Source organism: Carettochelys insculpta, chromosome 5, assembly GCF_033958435.1.
Source record: "Carettochelys insculpta isolate YL-2023 chromosome 5, ASM3395843v1, whole genome shotgun sequence".
Taxonomy (NCBI): domain Eukaryota; kingdom Metazoa; phylum Chordata; order Testudines; family Carettochelyidae; genus Carettochelys; species Carettochelys insculpta.
Window position 1 is genome coordinate 73,290,671 of NC_134141.1, and position 26,468 is coordinate 73,317,138.

At 39.7% G+C, this 26,468-nt stretch overlaps 1 protein-coding gene across 2 annotated transcripts in view; it reads left to right on the forward strand.

Annotated features, from left to right (window-relative positions):
* MCTP1 (multiple C2 and transmembrane domain containing 1) overlaps nt 1-26,468 on the forward strand; it is a 362,568-nt gene that overhangs the window by 296,363 nt on the left and 39,737 nt on the right. For both annotated transcript variants that reach the window (XM_074994208.1, XM_074994209.1), the window contains one exon: nt 8,122-8,175. In XM_074994208.1, coding sequence (XP_074850309.1) covers nt 8,122-8,175 — 54 coding nt within the window. The remainder of the gene's footprint in view (nt 1-8,121; nt 8,176-26,468) is intronic.

Genomic DNA, 26,468 nt, shown 5'->3' on the forward strand with positions numbered 1-26,468 from the left:
CCATTAGAATAGCTGTGGGAAAAAATGGTGATAGATGAATACACTTAATTGACGTACTTTTGCACTGGTTATGTTGTTACTGATCCTAGAAGGTGCAGGAGTGTTCTAAAATAAGAAAAATTTTGTTAACACTATATGAGCAGCTAATATACTTTTGTGAAATTAAAAAAAAATTCAGAAGATGACTGGGATTGAGTTACTCTTCACTCTAATTCTGACTTAAGATGGTTGTAAATAACTATAATCTATCTGTACTATTTTATTGATGTGGCTATTAGACGTTACAGTGAATTGTCCCCACCTCCTCTTAAATCCAATTTTTTAATGAATTGTTTGGGTTTTTTTTCAACTCCTAGAAGAGAAGCAACTAAAATGTAATTAGTTGCCAACTAAATTCTAAGAGTGCATGCTGTTCCAGTTGTCTTTCCTTGCAAAGCATGATGAGGGTAGTGAAGCTTCTATATATTCTGAATGTAACTATAAGATAACTAATGGTATAAAGTGACTTCTGTTACAAGTGCTCCAGCAACACAGTGGACGTTATGCTGCATTAGCAGACAGAATTCTGTTGTGGTGGGAGTGATGGCCTGTTGTTATAGACAAATATCTTTTGTATGTTCTTTGTAAAATATTTACTGCTCAGAACTATTTAGTACAGACAAGGCCTTGTTTTGCAACATTTCAATATCATCTGCTTACTGCTTGGCCATAAAGTAGCTGACATTCCATATATGAGGCCGTCTACGTGTGTTTTTTAAAATGTCATCTGCATTAGTCTTACATTCAAGGAACAGTACCAAGAATCAGGTTCTTTCAAGACCTACTGGTATGTGGCATATAAGGCTGTGACAAGTGACATTACAGAAGGTCATGTCACTTTTAACTGCTTGCATTAGATCTTTCTGATTTCCCCAGTGCCCTTCCTTTGTTTGATTAATACTACTTTGATTTCAAGCAGGGTAACGGAAAGCATAATTTAGAGTGAATGCTCTAAGGCTGATCTGAGATTTTTTTTTTTTGTTAACTTTTTGTAACATAACTGATATTTTATTTAACTGTGCATTGCCCCTTAAAATCATTTTTCACTTTAATATTTTTATCATTGAAAAAACATGGTATTGGTATAAATATCTGTATTGCTGTGTTGTGTAACTAAGGGAAACACACAAGTGTTGTTTGAAAAGCAGCCAGCTAGAGTCAAAAGGCAGTAAAAAAAGTCCTTTTCCTTACTTTTGGTTTGATTATGGGTATGGCGCTGAACTCAAATGCGGAATCTGTTGAATTTGCATTTGATGTAATGATTTTATAAATCCTTACTTTCCACATCTGTGTAAATAGGACATTCTTAATTTTTTTTAAAAGACTTGAGCTTGCACATTCTTAATATATTAAGTGATTATCAGGATACCATTTTCATTGTTTTTCTGGGTAGCAACCAGTCTTAAACATAATGGTCTGCATTCCTCATGATCCCCTGGCTCTTTGTAGTCTTATGCTTTGACTCCGCATCTCTTCTTCTAGCTTTTCTTTCGAAGATTCATGATGAGTGAAAACGTGGGTCAATGCTTCCTATGCCATAAAGAATATTTATGCTGCCCAGAGATGGGAGTACTTTTATTACATTTTATTTCGATACAATAACCGAGTAAAATCATTTTTCATTTCTAGACAATTTGACACTCCTAAAGCTTACTTTAATTGATGATATGACCAATGCAGAATGAGAAAATAGAATGGAATAACATAGGGGGGTGAATGGAGGAATTGCCTTCTGGTTAAACAGGAGACAATGGGAACTGGAGATCTGGGTTCGATTCATGGCTGTCAGAATTATGTGGCTTTGGGCAAGTCAAACTTCTTAGCTTTAAATTTCATAATCCTCTGTAGATTATAGTAGCATTGAGAGTCTTAGTTCATTAGTGTCTGTAATAATCTTTTAGATCTTGGATGAAAATCAGAGTGCAGGTGTGAAATATCATTGTCCTAATTGTTTAGAATAAGAGTGTACTCTGAAGAATTTGTCAGTTTTTCCAATGTGACCATTAAAGTGATGTCAGCATTTCCATTATAAACCCTGATTTGCAGAGGTTTGTTTGTTAAATGTCTCCAGGCAATCGTGAGCACTGGTTTAATTAAATTGAAAGTATTTCATGTTTTTGTTATGGTGGCGGAACTTTGAATGTGAGCAATCCCTCACAGAGAAAGAAGGTGTGCCAAGGTGTAGTTTAGCTCCTTTTCTATTCCAGTCTTCCCTCCATTTTTCTGAATATAGCGGTCCTATGCAAGGAGCACATTAAGCCTCATGGTGGTTAGGGGAATACAACTGAAATGGTCATGCATCATTCCTTGAGAAAAGTTCTCCACACCCACCTGTTTGGGGTCAGTGCCCCCATTGTGAGTCAGAGGAGATAATCTTACATGAGACCAATGACTGAAAAAAGGAAAAGTGAGTTTCTCTCACACATAACGCCCCCCCCCCTCAGCTTCCTTGATGCTGTGTTAGAGCCATGATGGTCTAAATTGGCCCTAAAAGCCCCATAACTGGTATGGGGAGGATTATCCTAGTGAAGGAACTGGAAAAAAGTCTCTTGCCCATGTAACCCTTCTGCTGGAAGGAGTTGGCAGCAACCAGGGCTGGGTTGAATATCTGGGGGTTCCTTTTCATCCATCTCACACGGAAATGGCTCAAGTCCCCACCCAGTAGCCTGGGGAATTCACACACCACCTGGGGGCCTTGGAGAGGCAATACTTCCCCAGTCACAAGTACAGAGTCAGTGTAGAAAAGAAACTTTTAATGAAAAAGGCAGAAAATTTATATGGCATAAGCTTGGGAAAATACCACACTGAGTTCATTACCAATCTTCAAGTAACTGTCCCAGCTCAAATGGATTTAGCGGTGTTCCTTGCCTCTCAGGCTCACCAGTCCAATACTGTGACCACCCAATCCATACACCCAAACTTTCTTCATATCCCCCTTTGCAAATGCCCCACTTACCACTCAGTCCAGTACATGCAGACCCTGACACATCACCCTGATGCATTCCCTCATTGAAACTGAGGCAGTGCCCTCTTTACTCTGGTCCAGCATTCCGCTTGCTCCTTGCCAGCTGCCTCACTGGTCGTCCGCTGGTCTCACCTGCCATCTGCCCACTGCTCCTCCTGCCGGCCAGCGGCCACTGCTGCTGCTCCTACTGGCTGGCTACTGGTTGCATTGTCTGTCCACTGGTGTCTTGTGGGTTTTGCTGCAGGCAACACCCCATGATTTCAGTTCACATCATCTCCGTATCCACCAAGGTGAATTCTCACAGAACAGCTATAGACCCATCTTTACATCACCTGTAAACAGTGGCAGGGAGAACTAGTCAAACCAGTCTTACAGCTATATAGCCAAAAGGCTTCCAGCTAGCTGGTTCAACCACTATGCCTCCCCTCTTTTCACCTGCACAATGCTTTGAAGGGGGGAGCTCTCTGTAATCCATATCTTACACGGTAGTGATGACTGCCCTGTACCGCCACAACTTCAAGTGTTGTTGAGACTCCACAATTCTAAAACTGGGTGATAGCATAAATTGTGACTTTACAACAACACGTTGTTTACAATAGACTAAACCTCCTTGCTTTGCCTGCTCCCATGAGACTTTGTTTGCAAGGCATTATATATGCACACTTTGTATTTTCATGCAAATGATCTCTGCAGAACACATTCCCCAACTCCTTCAGCAGTATTGAGCTCCTGCTGGCACATTCCTTACATGCATGCTTTCTCAAGCCCTGCGTAGAGGCTGTGCCCAGACGAGGGCCGTAATATGCAGGACTGTAGCCTATATGGAAGCTCTGAAGAGGTGATTCTAGCTGAAGCTGTGTCTAGACTGTGGGGAACTGTTGGCAAAAGATGCGCAAATTGTGTACTGCAGTTTGCATATCCTTTGCTGATAGTTTTGTCGAGAGCTTTTTCCAATATTTGGCCTGTCCACAGGGGGCTAAACGTCAGAAAATCTCCCTCTGTTGAGAACAACAAAAAGTCTTGTGGCACCTTATAGACTAACAGATATGCCACAAGACTTTGTGTTGTTCTTGAAGCTACAAACTAACATGGCTACCTCTCTGATACTTGTCCCTCTGAGACCTCCCTTCCTCCTCGTGGAACAAGATGTACAGGAATGTCAACAGAATGCTCCCAACTGGCAGATCTCCTCCTCAAGATATGCAGTCTGGACACACTCTCTGTTAACAAAACTTCTGTTGACAAAAGTTTTGTTGACAGAAGACTACAGTCTAGACCTAGCCTTAGAGAACCACTAAAGTTCTGTTATAGTGGGAGCTGCTTCAGCCTCAGCACAGCTGAGGATAGTGAGAGAACAAAGGTAGCTGAAAGCCCCATTGCCCACACCTTTCTTCCTCCCACACTAGTTTCCTACTGGGTCTCAATGTCTATGGTGAACTTCTGAGAGGTGCAGCATCGAACAGAGTGTTTTGAGGCAATAGCCTCCAAGTAAATTAGATGCCATGGACAAACAGTTACAGCCCTATGCCCTGGCCACTTGTCAAAGGGCAAATTCCATCCCCAGCATGTACAGAGTTCTGCGCTAAGACTTGAGCTTTGTTCATGGTGGGATAAACGTTATCCTTAATGGCCATTCTCCAATAAATATTTACATTTATCTATGAAGAAACCATAGGGCGTTACAAGAACTAAGGGATAATAAGGTTCTACAAATATTTTTAAACATGTTTAAGCAATTAACTTAGATAATAAGCATATGTTTCAGAGGGTGGATTTGATTTTTGTTTAGGGAATTAATCACAAAAACAGTAAGAACCAGTAAATAGTTAACAATTCAGAATGAAAGCTGACACTTTGGTCGTTAATATCTTCGTTTGTTTGCTCCACACTCCTTCATCCTTCATGGCCTTTTTGTGGTGTTTCTCCTAGTGTTGACATTTTGTATCACAGCTTTACATTTTAAATGCAGTTTTAATGCATATAATTATAATACATATAGCACAGGGTTTCTGAAATCCTGCAGTGCCCACATTTTAATTTCTGGCCTACTACTCAAGATACCTGGATTCTGTTCTTAACTCTTACAGGGACCCATTGTATTACTTAAGGCAAATGGGTTTAACCTCTTTATGCCTCAGTTTCCCCTATCTAAATCAGGATATTGCTATTTACCTTCCTTTATGGTCTACACTAGCTCCCAACTTGAAGGGAGCATGGTAAGTAGGGTGTGGGGAGATCATTAAGCTAATTCCCCCCGCGGCAACCTCGAAGTGCTGGCTTGTGTGTAGCTGCAGCTAACCCGCGGGTACTTCGAAGTGCCTAGGCTACTTTGAAGTCCCTTTACTCATCAAAATTTTGGAGGAGTACAGTTAGGAGTTAGTGTAGGCACAGCCTAAGTGATTTAAAATCTTTGGCTAGAAAGCACTGGGTGAGTTTGTTTTAGTAATGTCTCATAAACCTTGGAGTTAAATACTTTATCTCATCTGAAAACTGGTTTCTCTGTTGCTTGTAGTGACATAAAGCATTGTTATATCCAGAGTTTCATAAGATAGTGGCCACCCACATCAGGCCAAATTGATATGTCAGTGGTCCATTTCCTTGTGTTCTACAATACCTAAAATGAATGCCACATACCATGGTGAGGCTGTGGATCTCAGCCATTTGGTATTATGCCACATTCAGTTCTACTCTGGTGCTTCATGAGAGATCAGTCACTGGATTTATCTCTTATCCTGTGGATTAGCAGTGTTTGATTTGGTACTGGTCAAGGTCTTAATAGAGCATGTTTCAGAGCTCTGAATAATATATTTTTAGGTTTCTGGATTGTAGGGCATTTTGCAGGACAATTGCATTTCACACCTGTACTGTGACTTTCATCCAAGGTCTAAAAGATTATTACAGACACTAATAAACTACTGGGGGTTGAGGGGGGGACTTTGTAGATTATCGAGCTCATCCCCCTGCACTCATGCAGAGCCACAGTACACATTAAGCCATGAATAGCTTATCCAGTCAATTGGTGTTGATTCTTTGGACTAAGATTCAAAAAGAAATAGTCTAAACATAGTATTTAAAATGGCACGTGACTCATTTAGAGTATTCTTGTGCCTTTAAGGCACAGACTGGGGCAGGGGAGGAGTCGCTATCCGAGATGGTTGGTATAAAAGAGAAGCCTGCTCACGGGTATACCCCATGAGAAGGTACAGAGTGAGTTCCCTTTCGTGGCCAGCCTGCTCATTGCAAGGGGTGAGTGTATAAGTACAAGACTGCAATTTTTTTCCCTGCCCTTGCATGAGGAGATAAAAGTGTAGACATCTTCTTGTGCTTTCTTTTGACCTTTTGTACTCATGCAAGATGTAGTGATAATTATTAAATTCTTAGGGCAGGAGCTTCCTTATTGGTCTCTAATTTAGTTCACTAATAAAAATATTGACAGAAAATATAGAATCCTCTTGAAAATTTCATGTCTTGATCAACAATTTACATCACTTGCTTGCAACCTGCTTTATGTTCTTGATGTACAAATTAAGGGCTATCTCAAGGGTCAGCGACCTTTCCAAGGCGGAGTGTCAACATTTCACCTTTTGACTTCTATGTACAGTCCAAGTGCTGGTGATACTACTTAACGTCACTAATAGTCTGCGTACAACAGGTTCATTAATAAATAAAGATGCAGCATTTTACCAGTTAGGTGGCAGTTGGTTGCATTAGCTGGTTTTTTGCTAATCCACAGGCAGCATGGCTTTGAGCAGGCTTCTGGCTGCATGGGAGAGGATGCTCGTGGCTGAGCTCCCACCTTACATACTGATGAAAATCAGGTGTCATGCCATGCTTGGGACCTGTGCCTCAGGTTGTTGACCCCGACCTAGCTTTTAGTCTCTGTCAGCGGTTGCATTTCATCTTTTCCATGCTGCAAGTCAAAATTGCCATCTTGCATGAATAATCTCTAGTAACATATGTGAACATATGTAGTTTTCTTGGGTTAATGGGAGTCTGTGTCTTCCTGTAGAGTAAGTTTCTGACTTCAGATGGAAAAAGTGGGGATCAGGGCAGCCAGCTCTTAATGCCATTCAGAACACGCCATGCTGTTCTCCCTGCCCCCTTTTTTGCCCTCAAATCCTCCCAAAGCTTGCTTTGCAGTGTTCCAGTGGCAATTTAAAGGGGCCAGAGCTCCAGTTACCACCAATGGTGGCAGTGGCTGAAAGCCCTGGGTGCCTCTGAAGTGCTGCTCCCCAGACCAGTTTCCCTTTTACTCCCTTCTTTTCCTTCCTTCCCCCCCGGTTGGCAGGCCGTGCAGTGCTTATCATGGCATCATTAAGCAAGAATTCAAATTCTAAGAGTTTTAATCTGGTTCTGCCATTAACTTTCCATAAACCTTGGGAAAGTTGCTTCCTCTGTGTGTAAAATGGGTACATATTTACTTATGATGAAGATTAATTATTAATGCAAGTGCAATGCCTTGAACACACAGTCTTAATTGGTAGGTATCCTCTTTCTCTCGCTTATCTGTCTACACGTAGGATGGTTACACATAATGGGAGACATACACGCACAATATACTAAGTATACTAATAGTACAAAATCACTTTTAATAAATGCTGTGTTGCTGATAATATAACATGGTCTGGGTCACTCCTGTGGCTACTGCCATGAAGAAGCAGTTAATGTGTATTTATTCTTGGAATTGAAAGCTTATTTTCTACTCCTTATGACCAATTTAAATGAAGTTCAACATGTATGTTTCTCAGGTTAGCTGTAAATTCAAAATAAGCACTTGCACTTTACTGTATAGCCACCAATAGTGCTGATAAAAAAGATTTTAGTTAAAAATATCCTAGAGTGAAATTTAAATTACCTTTTAAAATACTTAAATTGTCAAGATCACATTTAATACAGGTAGAGGTTTTCAGTGTCTTATTCCCTAATGTAGGTCAATTACAGTTATAACACTTTCTTAAATTTGAATCACTAGATCAAATATTTTTGTAGTTGTACATTTTCCTTCTGTGCATTTATTTCAAATGTTAATAAACTTTTCATCTACGAAAGGTTTACTGTTGACAGAACAAAACTCTTCCTTTTTAAATCTTGACAACTACTACTGTTTCTGTCTGTAGGTAGTGGAGGACATGCTAGAGGACGAGGAAGAAGAGGATGACAGAGATGACAAGGTAATTATCTTGCCTAGCACTTGGGTACCTGGGGATGGGAGAATTTAGACATGACACTGTTTTTACAGACAGTTAAAAAAGGAGTTGAAGTGTTTTAGTCCAGAAAATTGGACAGAGCTGTTTATCATCCTAACAATGCTTCTGTATGATGTAGGAAGGGATAAAGGACAATAAATCCTCTTTTTTTTTTTTTTTTTTTTTTTTTTGTCCAGAGCTGGGTCAAAAATTTTTTCTGCTAGGAACAAAAATAATTCAACTTGTCTGGAACTTGATAGTTCTTGTGAAGATAACTGCAGTGACAACTGTTTCTGAAGGACAAACATTTGTCCTGTCTTGGGTATTACAAATAGGGCTGTTGGGGGGTGGGGGCGGGAATGATGTAAAAATACCAACTCCATGCTGGTTGAAAATGGGATATTGCCCTCTGTAATTTTCAGTGAATTACTTGGTAGAAGAATGGCTGGTATGCTCTACACTCTGTATGAGATTTAAATAATCACAATTGTCATAGATGCCCACTTGATTGGGAGCTGGCATTGTGGCCCAGCAAGCTAGGAGACTGTTGCAGATCTTTCAGCGTTTGAGAATACGTGGTTCAATATCTGGGCTGCTGGTTTGGTGGACGATTGCAACCACAGTAAATAATAGATCCTTTCCACATCTTACGGAGCCAAGCTATGGGACTGCTTGGATGTGTTGTCCCCTGGGGAGAGGGAAAAAACAGAGAGAGGAAATTAGAATGACCTTGCACCACTTAAGCAATGGCCAGTGTTGGCAGGACAGCTTTGCAGAGACAAGTGTGGTAAAATCAGCTTTTCTTCTTGTCTGTGGGATTTTCATATCCAAAATGAGATGTGAAAGAGCAAAAAAAAAAAAAATACAGATTTTAAAATAGCTTTTAATTAGAGACACAATTTTGACCTTCACCAATGTTCTCCTATTTTTGTTGTAGTAAAACAATGAGGGTTTTTAAGAGGGGAAAAAAACAGTATATCTTAATTTATACCCTTGACCTTTGTTTCTGGTAGAGATGTACAGTTATATACCACTAAGAACTCCTAATCTGACAGCAAATATTTGAAATGTCAGAAAATTCAGTGTGATTAGTTAATTCCCTGAATGATTATTTTTTCTGTTAGCTAACCCAAGATTTAAGACAGGATAGAAAATGGGTATTTCCCTCATTCACTTGCTAGTTAAAACATTTAAGAATTGATAGAATGATCTCATGTGAAATTCTCCTGTGCATAATTTAAATGGTTAGTGATATCATTTTTGAATAATCAGGCATTGTAAAAGTCTCCTTCTTACAAAATGCACATGCTAGTTTTTAGTGGTAGATGATATGACCATACACTTCTGGCAATAAAATGCACAATTTATTGCAAAGGTCAATCATGTAGGTATAGAGAGCTTGTATTTTAACTCAACATGCTAGTTCTGAATCCTCCATTTCTGTTCTGATAAACCCAGATCTGCCATCCATTTATAGCCATTTTCCCTGCTTATTGCATCTTTATTATTAAAGCAACTGTAAAAGCCTCGTCCCAGTATTGCAGTATACATATTCCTGGCAATATTAATAACTCTCATGAGTTTGCAAAGTATGCATACTAAATGCAAAGTATGATCTACTTAACATTTTGTTGTTGGGTGGGGGGGTTAAAGTAATTTAATAAGCAATAAATAGACATTTGGAAAAAGCCCTTTACTGTCTGTCTAAAGTAGATGTCAACCATACCAGGTTAGAAATAACACAAAAGCTCTGGAGCTGTATCAGTTGTAATCTAGTGTTTAGCTGTCTGAAACTGACACCAGTGTTCTAACACACTTACAGCTATAGTTACCAATGATGACTGAAGGTGAGTGCTTAATTTACTGTGTGAATTCAGGGGTTGTCTTTCTTTAATTCCTAACGGTAGTGGCATGTGGGGTGATTTTCTATAAATCCAAAGTCATATTTCATTAATATGTAAGCTTTACGTGAGCTCTTCTACTTAAATATGCTATCATGAAAATCACAGCTTGAATGGAAAAGAAAATGGCTTGCATAGTTTTTTATGAAAATGCGTATACTGTACAGTGAGCACACTTATTCTGAGAGTGGACATTGTATTTCAGACACTAAATTATAAAATAGATAAAAAGCAATTGTGCTTATTCCCTCCTTTGTTATATCATGTACTGTGTGCTGATGAGAAGGAGGAGGAAGATTTTTAATACTGGTGTGCAGAACTCAGAGCCCAGTGCTATGTTTTTTGTTAAATCATTGATTTCTAATTTTCAAGTTTTGTGCATCATGCAGTTGTGAGAAATGAATGCATGTTTTGAAGCACTGGCAGGTACTGACCTCCAGCTGTCATTATTTCTGTTTTCTCATATGGTATAATAGTAAAGTCAGGTCAATGGGTCCTCTTGCAGGATAAAAGTAAAGAGATTAATAAATGTGCCAAAGCCTCACTTTAATTGAACCTTAAACATATGTGGCAAGTATGTAAAATATGTCCCAGATGTTTAACCATGGCCAGTGTCTTTGCTTTCCCTGATTACCACAAGGCAGCTATTAGTCCTGTAACCTTTGGACTTAGGGGTAAATGGGGTATTACATGGCACAGAAATAGCGCACCTGTTTTCCATTCGATAGAGACCCCTGGCAGGCTTTGCGTAAGCCTGTCCATATGTTTTCATTTAGCAGAATGTGGTGTGATTATGAAAAGTGTCTTTCTTTAGAGCCAATATAGGTATTAGTCACTTACTCACAAAGAAAGGGCAACTCACTGGCTACTTGATGAAGTCCGTGTGGGCACACACTGGAATAGGTTATTGGAAGTGTGGTGGAGGGCTGTTTTTTGACATCCCTCTATTAAGTGCAGAATAACAGAAGTGATACATTGAGACTGGTAACTATCCAAATGTTTGTAATTAGTTTGCAAAATGTGTTTATTAATAATGACTTTGAGTACTTGTGTGGAGCTTAAGATTGGGAAAGTAGAGGTCTATTTAGGCTGTTGCTTGTTTCCTCAATCTTGATTTTGATTTTGCTCCAGATTTGCCATTTTACATGTTTTATTATTTCACCTTGCACTGCAAATTATCAGCCAGGCAAGATAAAAGATTTAAGGTCATGTGATACCTAAAGCTCTTTTTAACTAGAGGACATTAACATTTGTGTTCCACTGAAATATGATTAATACTTAAATCGTGAGTAGACTTACTGTTCTATCAGTTACAATCTACTATTTAACAGTTGGACACTGCTTAATAGTGTTACTAATATGCTTTTAAGAACTGAAATGCTGTTGCAGTTTGCTGTTTGGTTCAGACGTTTGTCATAAATTTAATACTCACATTTCAAAAAGATAACACTGCGTTCTACATTCCATGTGTTCTGAACCTGTGCCCTCCACAAATTTAGAGTTTTTGGTTTGAATTTTTTTTAAACCATGTTCTGGCTTTGTACAGTAGTTAGTATCATATGTTAGCAGATAACAGTTAGTTAAATTACTTGGAGTCAAGTTATCAACAGCCCATAAAATAGCTTTTTACAGTGTTCTGTAGTAATAAGGTAGTGGTCAATATGCATAATCTAGTCACCTAAGGAATGCAATAAAGACTTTGTTCTGTGGCTTCAGACTTTTTAGGCGCACTTTTTATATACCTACCAATGTTTTTGACAAGGTTCAGGCAGTCACAGTAACTGCTCAGTGAGGTGATGAGCATCCAACTCAGTATTTTGCAGAATGATGTCCCAAATAGTAGCAGTAGTTCAAATTTACAAGAAGAATAGAAAATGCAAACTCTGGATTTTAACTATTAATTGAAAGGCTTTATTAAAAAACTTGGGTCATTGGCACCTTCAGCTTTTTTCTCTAACCATTTGTACTTTGTTTGGAAAAATTGTGCAGTTCTAGATCAGTGTTTAAGTATGAAACTGATTTGATTCTCTCCTAATGAAACATAGTTTGCTGGGTGGAAATACAGTAAGCTTTTAATCATAGCTGCTTAGACGTACTAGCTTTGTTTGCAAGCCTAAACATGTTTGTAATGTGCCTTAGAAGAATGTCTATGCATCTTTAGTAGATCATGGTGGCAAGAGATAACTATGGTATGATTTAGGAAAAGAAAAAAGATTCTAATGGCCATTATTTTCTATAAAATAAACCCTCCATAGGAAAACCAGAAAAAATAGGGTAAGAGATGGAAAGGGGATTTTTTTTTTCTGAAGTTGAATAGAAAAATCATCAGACACACTTGTGGTTTGACAGGGGAAGTAGAAGGGATTTATATAGTTTTCCTACACTGGGAAAGGTATGATAGAAGGTACTGCCTCAAAGAGAAGATCCAGGTATGGCAGTACCATGATCTCTTTGTGTCTGCTGCGTAGGTCTGCAGGTTGGATTAGCAGCTGATTTCCTCCTCTGATCCTTGTGCGAGGGTTTTGTGGCCACTGCACCCACACACAACCACAGTCATGGAGCTTGCCTCCCTGGTGGTATTCTCCATGGTCGTGCCTACACATGCCTCTCCCTTTCAGAAGGGGCATGTTAATGAGGCACTTTGGAACAAGTTAATGAGGCACTGACATGCATATTCAGCACCTCATTAGCATAATGACAGTCAGTTGTGCTTCAAAAGTGCTGCTTTCGAAACACAGACTGGCTATATAGATACAGGTGCTTCGAAATAAGCACCACACTTTGAAATTCCCTTATTCCCAACTTGTTTTGGGAGTAAGGGAATTTTGAAGTGTGGTGATTATTTCAAAGCACCCATGCCTATACAGCCAGTCTGCATTTCGAAAGCAGCACTTTTGAAGCACAACTGACTGCCATTATGCTAATGAGGCATGGAATATGCATGTCAGTGCCTCATTAACTTGTTCCAAAGTGCCTCATTAACATGCCCCTTCAGAAAGGGAGGGGCATGTGTAGACATGGCCCATGTGTCCTTTCTCTCCTTGGTCTCCCCTGTCTACCCTAGGGCATGTGGGTCTTTGAATGAGCTCCTCCCCAAAAACGCAGATTTCACCCAGGTTTCAGCCTGGTATTGGTGTGTCTGGAACATATTTCAGAAACACCCTATATCCTTTGTGGGAGAATTGAGAAAAGCTGCCTTAGATTGTTAGTCACTGGGAAGCCAGAGTCTGATCTCAGATATACCTGTATAATTCTGGAGTAACTCTGCTGAAGTCACTGGGGTGATCCTGGAGTTACACTAGTAGAATTGGGGTCAGAAGGTGGCCCAATGACTACATACAGATAACTCTCATGCAAATGATGTGAGCTATCCATTCATCCATATGCAAGGTTCAACATTCAGGAATATTATGTGCATGTGTGATAGTCTCTGGGGGACTGTGGGCCCATAAACTATTGAATGGATAACACTCGCCCGTATATATAGGTTTTTTCACCTGTGACTAATATAATTTAGGTAATATTCTTCATTTATTAAGTAATCCAAGTATAATTCAGCAAGCTGTTCAATCAAATGGTCATCTCTAAATTGTTAGCTTTGCAAAATGTGGTATAATTTTACCCCTGCATTTTTTTTTTTAATTTTTAATATTATGTCCTATGATAATTAAGCAGATTTCAAATTCCTTTGAGTTTGGAGAAGGGTTTGTTTTGAGGTATGAGATGCGGCTCAAGGGAAAGGAAATACATCTATCCCTGGCTGCTGAGCAAAACTTTAATGGGCAGGTCTTTCTTGGTACCTGAATGTGAATGTAGACCAAATAATTGTTTCACTCCTAAATTACAAGGAGGGGATTCATTTATCATGGCATTTTAGAAACCATTTCTCACTTGTATAGAAACTTTTGTGTTTAGCTTGAAGCATAGTATACTACTGAGAATCTGGAGATCTGGATTCTATTAATCTTCCATCACACACAACCTGTGTAGCTTCAGGCAAGTCACATAAGCACCAAAGTTTGAACATTTTGATGTAAAGTTAGGCATCTAAATCTCTGCTTAATTTCTGATATAATTCCCCCCATTTAGCCTTTCCCATAACTTAATGGGCAGAGTGGTAGATTTAACCTGGATATGTCTGGCTTGGATGGAATTTTCTGAACCGTTAGCTGAGCACCCAGAATTTATTTTTTTCAAATACAGCCCAGAGTATAAAATGGGTCAGCAACCTTTCCAAGGTGCAGAGCTGAAATTTGACCTTTTGACCTCTATGTATTGTCTGAGTGCTGGAGATACTACTTAGTCACCAATAGTCCTACTTGGAACAGCTTCATTAATAAATAAAGGTACAAACCTTTACTGTTTTAGGTGGTGATGGATAGTATTAGCTGGTTTTCTGTTAATCCACAGGCAGCACGGCTTTGAGCAAGCTCCTGGATGTGGAGGGGTGGGCTGAGCTCCTGCTTTGTGTCCCAATGAAAATCGGCTCACGTGCTACTTTCAGCATGTGTGCTGGAGGTTGCTGACCTCTGGCATAAAATAATCTTATCTAATTCTTTGACAAATTAGAGAGATTATATTATGGAGGCACAACTTTGGGGGATGATGTTGGGATGTATTAAGTCTTTGGGACCTCCCTGCTGGTAGCCCACTGACCTGGTGCATTCAGCCCCAGAAAATATTTCTGAGAGAGGAAAAGGGTTGAGTGTTAGATTTTCAGGTTTGCCTAGAGATGCATTCTAAGATTCACCATTTTGTAAACCATTGAGAGATGGTCCTCCAGCAGGTAGGACTGGGAAGCAGCAACAGCCAATCAAGACCTGGCAGATGGAAATAAAAGTATCTGCTTGTTGCTTAGCAAGACAGTTCCTGGCTCCAGCCAGGAACTTAGGGAAGAATGAGCCCTAGGCAACAACCAGAGAAATCCAGTCAGGCTCTGTTTCTGGCAGCAATCAAGGGCGGGCAGGCAGGAAAACCTCTGAATTCACTATGGAGAGAGAAGTTAAGTCCAGACTATTTTAGTTATAACTGGGCCTGATGGGCATGGGACATTTTCTAATTGAGTTTATTGTTGAGAGGTTTGGACTGTGTGACATGGCTGGTATTCTGCAGGTGAAGAAAATTATAGCACCATGCCCAGACATCAGGTGGCACTCAAAGACATTCATGCAACCCACCACATGTTCTTTAGAAATTTCCAAACCTGGGCTCAGACATGCTGGCAAAAGGGTGAGTGCTGTATGGACACAGTATAAAGATAAAAAACAACAAGAAATCCAGTAGCACCTTATAGACTAGCAGATACATTGGAGCATAAGCTTTCGTGGGCAAAGACCCACTTTGTCAGATGCATTGAAGTGGAAATTCCAGAGGCAGGTATAAGTATACAGGCACATAAAAAGAAGGGAGTCCTGATCAAGAGGAGGGCCAGAATTAATTAGGTCAGTTCAGTCAGGGAGGATGTGGGTTACTTTCAGCAGCTGATGTGGAGGTGTGCACAGTGAGAGGAGAAACTGTTTTTGTAGTTGACTAGCCATTCCCAGTCTTTGTTCAATCCTATATTGATGGTGTCAAATTTGCAAATGTTTTGTAGCTCTCCACTTTCTCTTTGCCTTCTTTTTTTCCCCCCCAAATGTTTTTGTTGCAGGATGGCTACTTTTAAATCTGCTCCTGAAGGTCCATTGAGATTGAAGAGTTCTCCTACAGGTTTTTGTATGTTCCTGATATCTTTTGTGTCCATTCATTATTTTACATAGAGTTTGTTCAGTTTGGCCAACGTATATGGCAGAGGGGCATTGCTGGCACATGATGGCATATATTACATTAGTAGATGTGCAGGTGAAAGAGCCCCTAGTGGTGTGGCTGATGTTGTTTGGTCCCGTGATACTGTTGCTGGTGTAGATGTGTGGGTAGATTTGGCACTGAGATTTGTTGGGGGGGATTGGTTCCTGAATTAGAGTTACTGTGGTGTGGAGTATAATTTCTGGTGAGAATTCGCTTCAGGTTGGCAGGTGTCTGTAGGCGAAAACTGGCTTGCCTTCTAAGGTCTGAGAGTGAGTAATTGTTCAGGATGGACTGTACATCACTGATGATGCACTAGAGAGGTTTTAGCTGGGGACTGTTGATGATGGCCAGTGGTGTTCTGTTTTCCTTGTTGGTCTTATCTTGTAGCAGATGGCTTCTGGGTACATGTCAGGCTCTGTCAATCTGTTTCGTCACTTCCTCAGGTAGGTATTGTAGTTTTAGCAATGTTTGGTAAAGGTCTTGTAGGTGTTTCTCTTTCTGAGGGATTGGAGCAAATACAATTGTATCTTAGTTCTTGGCTGTAGACAAGGGCTCGAGTGGTGTGCCCTGGATGGCACATAGCTAAGGATAGCAGTCTGTAGGTTTCTGGTATAGGGTGGTGTTTGTGACCATTACTTATTAGCACAGTAGTGTCCCGGAAGTGGATCCTCTTGTGTGGAGTGGTCCAGGCTGAGACTGACAGTGTGGTGGAAACTGTTGAAATCATAGTGGAATTCTTCAAGAGCCTTCTTCCCATGGGTCCAAATGATGATGTCATAAAAGTAGCACAAATAGAGGAGGGGCACTAGGGGACGAGAGTGGAGGAAGCATTATTCCAGGTCAGCCATAAAAATGTTGATATACTGTGAGGCCATGCAAGTGCCCGTAGTGGTGCCACTGATTTGAAGGTATAAATTGTCCCCAAATCTGAAACAGTTGTGAGTGAAGACAAAGTCAAAGTCACAAAGCACCAGTTGGACAGTGGCATAATCAGGGTTATTGTTCCTGACAGCTTGTAGTCCATCTTCGGGTGGGATATTGGTATGGAGAGCCTTTACATCCATGGTGGCCAGGATGGTGTTTTCAGAAAGATCACCAATGCATTGTTTCCTCAGGGAGTTGGTGGTGTGTCAAAGATAGCTAGGGGCACTGTTAGCCGGTGGCCAGGTAATGTGCGGTGAGGTACTCCCCTGTGTCCTAAACAACCCAGTTTTTTTACTGTTAGAGCAGGCAGCTCCTAGCACACTCACCCACGGCCAGGCTGTAGTAACCAAAGTTCTTTTTTTGTGCCGGCTGTGTTGCAGTGACAAAAGGGTTAACAAAATGGTTAGGCTCAGAGCTTAACTAGTTACAAGTTTATTTAAGCTACAGTTATAAGCTGCGGTTACAAAAGGCTATTGTTTACTTCTTATATGCTAGCAAAGTACAGGTGTTAACAAGGTATGTTACAATCCAATACAAAGATATCTGTTACCATCTAACACAATGATATCTTGGCACAATGACATCTAGTTACAGAGCTCTAATTCTTTAGCTGTGCACAAAAAAAAGTCAGAGACCTAGCATGGGTGTATCTTACCCTCTCTGCGTCTCTCGATGCCAGCGTAGCCAAGCCAGATCGGTCACTCAATTCCGCCGAAAGAAGAATACGAGGTTGGGCGTCCCCAGTTGTGGACCTCGGGAGGCAATCACCTGACCCAACCAGCAGGAAGTTGGTTGAATGCACTCAAAGTTAGAGTTCTGCTGGACCCATCTTTTATACCCCTTTTGGGTTACATATTCTCTTTCTTATCTATGGTGCCAGATCATACTGGTCTGTCTTTGTGACGCCAGTTTGTTACAAGGGCATTTCTACTTAGTTTGCACTTGTAAGACAAGAGATAAGCAATTTAGGAGTACAGGACATTCTTTTTGTGCGGGCGGGGCACATCCCCTTCTGGGGTGATTGTGTGTGTGTGCATCATATCGATCAATACCAGCTGGGGTGATTTCTTGAGGGTCCCCCCCCCTCTCATGTTGACAGTCTGGCCTGTTAGCCTTCTAGCTGTACTTTCTGCTTCTCAGGGTCACGATAAGCCAGCATATCTGGGCCTCAATGAGGGCATCAAAGACTGTGCTGTCAGCAGCCATTTCCGTGCCCTGTGTGCTCCTCAGTCGGGGTGGGCAACGAGCAAGCTGGCTTGTAAGGGGGAGACTTTGTCTGGCTACATTCCACCCCCTGATGCACCACACTACATCCCAGAATGCAAGGTGGTGGTGATGCCAGCACCTTTTGCCCTCCTTGGGGGAAGTCTAAAAGTGACCAATGATCCAATCAGTACATGGGGAATCGCGGAACTGAGTGTCTTGCTTGTAATTCCTCGGAGTGGAAGCCATCGCGTGCGAGGAAGCTCCAAGGTTAAGCTGGGCCCTTCTGTCCCGTCCTCCCACCCACGCTGATGTGGGTAGAGGTAACCGGTTTGAACTCTCTGGATTAGTAGCATAAGATCTTACTGGAGAGTCCACATATCCAGACAATCCTGCAGTGAGAGTGCCAATGCCTGAGACCATGGAGCATCCAGGATTTCCAGGCTTATAGTTCTTGTGTTGTAGGTAGAATAACCCCGGTTGTGGTTCTAGGGGTGTGTCCATGTAGATTTGTTCCTGTACTTTTTGTAGGGGGTATCTTGAGCAGATGGTATAATTTCTGTAGGTACACCCTTGGGGGATGAGAGCCTGTAGAATGTGGTGCTGGACAGCCTACTTTGGGAAGACTGACATTCATGCTGACAACAGCACGTCCTTTGCCAGCCTCTTTGGTTATAGTGTCCGAGTTGTCTCCGAGGCATTGGATGGCATTGTGTTTGGCACAGCTGAGGTTATGGGTCAAGCGATGTTGCTTTTCCACAACTTCTGCCTGTTCACATTGGTGGGAGCATTCTATGTATAGGTCCAGTCTGTCATTTCTACCATCAGGAGGAGCCCATGCAGAATTCTTCTTCTTGTACTGAGTATTAAGGTAAGTGGGTGAGATGCCTGCAACTCACATGGAATGGAGCAGATTCTGGCATATCCTTCAGCATGGTTCCCTAAGAAATGGAAGGCACAACACACTCCAGTTGTTCACTTGAGGCATGCCAATGAGGCGTATGGCATATCACAAGTGAAAATCTAGCTTGTGGATCTGTGATGTGCTTTTCATTTCACTGAGAGGAATGTAACAAAAAGCTGCAATCCTAACTGCAGAACTTGGCAGCGCAGCTGAGCAAATGTTGCTGAGCTTTATGCAATAGCTGTTAATAAGATACGAGAATGTGAACACACATTGTGCAAAATGTATTTTGTGCTCACAATTGGTGTATGTTTTATATGCTTTTTAAATGTTGCCGTATCAGGTTAAGGTTGTTTACTATTTACATAATGCTAATAGCAGTTACTAGCTGTTTTACATGCAAAGATGGAGTTGGATAGATCAGATAAACAAGATACAGTTCAGCCCAAAAATACAAAAGCACATAAGTACAAAATCACCTAGAGACTAATGTGCTTAGGGAAGACTAATTTAGGATAAAGACAGAGCTCCTTGAAAGAGGGGAGCAGTCTGAGGAACCGCTGAACTTCCATGTGACAGTAACAGAGAGAGAGCCATGCTAGTCTATATACTATCAAAACAAACAAGCATTCCAGTAGCACTTAAAAGACTAACAAAATAATTTATTAGGTGACGAGCTTTCGTAGGACAAATCTATACAGACACACCCCTAGAGCCACAACCAGGGTTATTCTACCTACGACCCACTTCTTCAGATCATAGTCATACCAGAACAGACTCAATATTTAAGGCACATAGAACCAAAAATAGTAATGAAGGTTGGCAAATCAGAAAAATTATTATGAAGGTGAGCAAAGAAGTCCCTAGGTGACAGGCCTGTTCTCTCCTACAGACAACTCCCAACCTTATGAGCATTTTCACCAACAACCACAGTCTATACCACAAGAACACCAGTCCTGGAACTTTTTCTTGTAACAAGCCCCATAGCCAACTTTGTCCACATATGTATTCTGGAGATACCATCACTGGACCTAACCAGGTTATTCACAGAATCACGGGCACATTCTCATGTTCGTCAGCTAACATCATATATGCCATCATGTGCCAACAATGCCCACGTGCTTTGTGTATTGGACAGACTTCAAACTCTCTTAGACAAAGAATTAATGGGCATAAAACAGACATAAAAACACTCCTGATTCATAAACGTGTCAGCCAGCGCTTAATGGAGTGGGCCATTCTGTTAATGACCTGAAAGCCTGTGTTTTACTGAGAAGGAACTTTAACAGCCATTTGGAAAGAGGCTGTTGAACTCTTTTTTATTCAAATTCAACACATTGACGTGATTTGAACCAAGATGGCAATTCTGTAGCCCATTATAAGGACTCTTCTACATACTTTGCTTTATCTAACTCTTAACACTCCCCCCCTCTTCTGTCCCTCTGCTCTCTGATTTGCTCACCTTGATGATGATTTTTCTGATCTGTCAACCTTGATTACTATTTTTGGTTCTCTATGCCTTAAATATTGAGTCTGTTCCGGTATGGCTATGATCTGAAGAAGTGGGTCTGTCCCATGAAAGCTCATCACCTAATAAGCTTATTTTGTTAGTCTTCAAAGTGCTACTAGAATGCTTTCTTGTTTCCATATGGCAGTACATCTGATCAGCTCTAATCTCTTTTTGTGCTATGGACAAATATGGTAACTACAGTTAGAACTGTATCATTGCCTACAGAGGGCAGAACCCAGGAAACTGCATGAGACTGCACTTATAGCTTTCATAAAGGAGATGTGACTTGGTCCTTCCACCCCAGCAGAATTTACAGTCCATAAACCTGACAGATCTTCTGTGATGTCTGACATGTTTCCAGGGTTGATTTCAGTAGCCTTTGCACAGCTTTCACTCCAGGTGTGCGTGTGCGTGCACGTGCTTCACAAAGGAGGGGAGAAGCAAGTTAAAGAGCAGAGTTGGAAGGGGTAGCCAAACCCTCAGCCCCTCTTTCTCCTACTCCATGGAGCCCAAACTAATGAAAGAATAATGGTTTCATAGTGGTCTGTAACAGATATCCATTTCCTTGATCTGTTCATGTATATTCCCAAATGCATATGTCTTTTAAAATTAGAGTTCATCGAGTTCCATGGAGAAAACATAAGTGCTCACTAACATCCTTACAGCACTGTTTTCCTAAACATTAGGTGTAACACAATCATTTGGGTGTTATCTGAATGATCAGTAAATACATGTTTGAGGATTTTAGGAACAGACAAAGTAATATGATAGGCTAACATACAGCTGTGGCAATCTGATAATGTAATGTTTTTATTGATTGAGTAGCTACCGTGGGTATTAGGTTTGCTTGTCACAGCATTTAGTGCCTGGGGTAGTTGAACAAGTTACTTTTCCATTGAGTTAACCTCAGAGTCCCCCAGTCTTTGAATCAGACTCCTCAGATTTCATACACTGGCAATTTCTTTCTTTTACGAATGGGCTATATTAGAGAAAATGTCACCTTTTGCACCATGTAATACCCAATCGGATCAGAATTCATGCACAATTATGTCAGTGGAAATCTAATATTACAGACCTGCTTATCTTGAGATAGCACATGGAAAAATAAACTTACACAACTGACAGATTTACTTGATTTACAGTTAAGTTATTTCTAGGTAATCGAGCTAAAGAATGTAACTGGATTATTTTCATACCTTTCAAAAACAGCATCAGCAAAATGGCTGTTGAATGTTTAAGCTTTGTGTCTTTAATTTTCCCCTGTTCTTTGAGTTTTTTCAAGTCAGAAGTTTGTGGGTCAATAGGCCAAGTTGGGAATGGAGACTCGGGGAGAGGAATATTTTATATTAATGAGTTATTTTTGTTCTAAAGACTGATGAGTTTTGGAAAAAAAAATTACATAATCCATTTATGTGAAAGTAACTCTAACAGATATTTAATGGCCTCTAAGTAACATGAGATTATTCAAAACAGTTTGCTTGGAAAATGATGTTACTCTACCTAAAATGATTCATTTTTATTTTTCTGTAATCGTCTGAAAAATTCAAAATTGTATCAGTAATACTGAAGCTACCTTGCAACCCATTAAAATACTTTAACCTGAACTGTTCAGCAATTATGCTTTTTAGGTGTTTTAGAATTAGGGTGTTACATGAATGCTGTATCCCTTTTAAATTTGCTATGTATGACTGCCACAAGTATTCTTTTACACTGTTAGTGTACCATATTAGCTGTCACTCAAAATTAAGTGCAGACATGTTCTTGGTCTTGAAATACTACTTGATTAAAACTTTAAATACTAACCATATGACAAGGGAGGTGGCAGTCCCAGGTGACACTTCCTCTTCTGGTATGTGAATGTACTATTTAATTTTTGAGGTGGTCTAAAATATATAATGACGTGATGTTGAGGAGCTGAGTCTGAGTTGTTTTAGCTCTGTTGTGCTGTCCATTCTCAGCAAACAAATGGCTCAGATCAACATCCAGTTTATGGGGCAATAGGGACGTAGTTCAGTCAGCTATTTTTACTGAGTCACTGTTTTTAATTAATAAAAGAAAGTGGATGACAGGAGGACATGTTCCTATCTTAGAGAAACAACTGTCTTCAAGATAGAACAGAGTATGTGTTTTGCATTTTGCAGCTTTAGTCCATAAATATGCAATTATTTCTTATGAGTGCTGAAGTGAGACTTCCCCCAATAACATTTTTTAAGTATGTTAAGAAAGTAGACTGGTTGAGGGGCAGCTACATTTAGGTAATGGACTTACTGAGCAATAATCTGTGAATTTAAGAAGGGAAATGCAGTGTCTCAGTTAAAACTATAACTTTCAAGCAGTTTTAAAATGTGCTTTTTTGAAAGGGCCTATCTAGGAATTTCTGTAATAAATTGTTAGGGGCATACACAGTCTATCAGGAAAATGCTGCTACTACTACTGACAGTTGTATTTTCAGAACCAAAATGGGTGGGTTAATTATTTGTAAGTCTATTTTTCAGAATACATCATCTTGTAGGATTGTGTCTCTTGTCCCTAACTGAGACCAGCAGAAACTCCAAGATCTTAGCATTCTTGGACCCCTAAAGGCTAGGGTGACAGGCTGGAGTATTTGTCCTATTATCCTTTGAGCTTAAGGACACCCCTTAGAACTGTCAAGTTGATATTTTCTTGACAATAGTCAATAACTTGCACTTTAACCAGACCTGCTTCACTCTGGACAGTTTCAGCTGTTCTCTGTTTACCTTAGTTGTAGCCAAGGATCTAGCCATTAATCGCTAACATTAGTGATTTATAAAATTTTGGTTCCTGCAATCATGCAAGAATTAAAATGGAAACCAGATTGACCTAATTTTTTCCAGGGCTCACCTTAGACTTTGGAACAAAGATGGTGTGGTTTTTTCCATGTAACTATAACAGACCATTTAACACCTTTTAAGCATGAAACAGTATTTTTGAATCTTGGTGTTTTTTGCACTGCATTCTTTTTTTAACCACTGATGTTTTCCCATCTGATACAGGATTACTATGTCTGAAGACTGAAATAAGCTTCATTTCCTGATCTATCTCTCTTTACTACCACATGCATGGGGGTCAAATTCTGAAGTCCTCCTAGCAAAAGTCCTATTGAATTCAGTAAGGTGTTTCTCTGAAAAGAGTGTGGGGTCTGATGTTCACTCTGTAGGTGATTTGACTAGAATTTTAGATGCTTCTGTTGAATTTCAATGTGTAAGTATAATTGTAATACTGTAATTCCAAGCCAATGTGAAACACTAGTGGAAGCAGCAGAAATATGAAGGTTCCTCCCAGACTTTTTTCTTCTCTTTTTAATATTAAATATTGATACATAACATACAAGTATGCTTCATCCTCATCTTAACTTTCAAAAGCCTGTACAGGAGTACATGAAGAATAGGGCCTGAATGTGCCAAGCCCAGTATGTGGATGCACATGGATGAGAGTGGAAGGGGCCCTTCCCCCCTCATGCATCCCCCTTTTCCACCTCTTCTCCAAATCTTGTAGCGGTTAGTCCCTAATAAATACAAGGATAAGGAGGGGTGTTTATATGCCCAAAGTATTAATAGCTCCTGGAAATGACAATTTGAAAAGAGGTATAGTAAAGAAATTTATTTAGCAAAGTAAGAAAACAAAGGAAAAAATATGTAGTTATTTACTGTAGTTCACCTGGAGATGTATATGTAGAGAGAATGAACAATTCCCAGACCAGCTCTCAAAATTCTCTAATCTGTAGGATGGTGAACTTGTAGGGAATTTTAACTATTCAGAAATCAGATGGACAGCAACTATAGCAGAATATGTAAACTCAGAGATTAAGATGTGTAGAAGACAACGAACCAGAATGTGGCATCTTCAATGAGAGTTTAAAAAAAGACAGCCCAGATCTACTTACAGTCGGAATTGCATAAGAAGGTGAGAATAATGACAAAAAAACTTGGAATTAGTGATCTAAGTCCAGTAAATCAAGAAAGTTAGAGTGCAGCAGATGGCGGATTTTTAGGGAGGCAAATCTACAGTTCCTACTATAGTGAAAAAGGAAGTACAAAACAGAAATTAGGTCCAGCAATACAGGAGGAGAGGGATGCAATTAATTATTTTAAAAAAGCATGTAATGAGAATCCTTTTTAAAGAAGTTTTGAACACAAACCATATAGAATTGTAAGCCAAAAAAAAAAAGTACTAGAGATAAAGGAAAACTTGGAAAATAAGACGGATAGGAATGACGTACCTTTTAGGTTCTTAATAGCATTATCTAAACATCTTACTGTACCATTAATGTTTGCTTTTGGAAAGTCACGGGTAACAGAGCATCAAAAGATTGGAGAAAAACAAATTATAGGACCAGTTTTCAATGTACACACTCGGACATAACATGCATTTATTTTGTTTAAAAGCCTACAAAATGCTCACTAGAAATTAGATTTATTATACAATAAAATGATCTTATCAGCCCAATAGATATTCCAATTTACAATCCACATAAACTTCAATTTGAGAGCAATTGGCCAATATTTTTAAATCAAAATGCATTCCAAAAATCAGTGTACAGTAGCTGGAAACTTCCAGATTCTCATTTTTTCTTTTTTCTTTTTACCTATCTCACCTTTCCAACAACTGTTTCCATATGTTTTGTCAGTTACACAGCAAGGTGAAAGAAGTTTGAAGAGATGAGTCTTCATGATTCCTAGCTGAGAAAGTAGTTAGAGGACATAAGTTAACCACTTTCAAAAGAGAATTGTGAAATAAAAAAAGCTTGCCATTTTTGGGACTTCAGTGTGCTGAAATCAAAGTCCTCCTATACTTCTAACATGTCTGTCTCCTCCATCAAGTGTGCCTAAATTATATGTCCTGACTTAGATGAGTTGGATAAATGTCAAGAGGTCATTTACAAGAAGAGGTTTGTAATGATTGCTGGGAAATCAAAGGTAGTGTGTTTTTTCCCAAGGAAGAAATTGAACAGAGGAAAGTTTGCTACAATTACGTTCTTGTAATATCCCTCTTTGCCCTCTTTTCCTCACTCATTGCTGAATATACTCAAGCAGACATGCCATTCAGACTTACCTGTGCTACCTTGACATTCTTCGTATCATTCTTTCTTTTTAGAGGTGTCAATACTATGCATATTTTGTGCCTTTTTTCTAGGTACTATATCCCTAGGTTGATGATATACAGAAGTACATCCTAACAAAAGCAAGGAAAGACAATTATGCTTCAGACGGTAATACCTGGAGACCTCACGTGTTTATAGACTGTAGTAGGCAGGTTACTTTTTATTAGTACTTTGAAGGGCTTATGTATGGTATCTGCTTTTCAGTGTTTTATTTTCACGTTGGGGAGTAGATTTTTGAGGTTTATCTAGCTGTCTAAAAATCAGAAGATTTGTGACTTTCTCTGTGTACTTTAATATATGCATTACTTAGTAATGAAGTCTGTTTTAGAGTAAACTATTTAGATACAGACTACATTGAAGCACACTAGCAAACTTTAACTGCACAGGACTACGTGGACCAATTAATGTGCCGCATGCTAATGCACTTTACAAATCAATCTGGTAGTCCACATTAATCTGTGTAGATATACTGTGAGATACAGGTAGTATCGCCTTGCGGGGAGTGCTTTATCAGTGTATCCGGTAAAACTTGAAATCAGAAGTTCCACTTATGCATTTATGGGACTTTTGGGTTCCTTCTTCCCCCTCCTCCTCCTCAAGTACAATCTTTCCTGCTTTTGCACTGTAGAAGGAAATTAGAACTGTGATTTGGTATGCTAAATTACCTGTTCTAAAAACTATAATTTGCAATATTAAGTCATCACTGTCATTTCATAGATTTAAATTTTTCTCTTTAAACCACTAAATAGTGGCTTAGAAATGTTTTATCATTTAAAAATGTTCTTAGTAGCAATAAGGCAAACTAGATGTGTTTTAAAAAAAAAATCTTAAAATATACTGCACTCAATATTTCTAAACACATTTTCTGTTTTTATATTTAATTTCCACAACTTCAGCTTTTAGTTTCTTTCCATAACTTGTGAGAGGGTA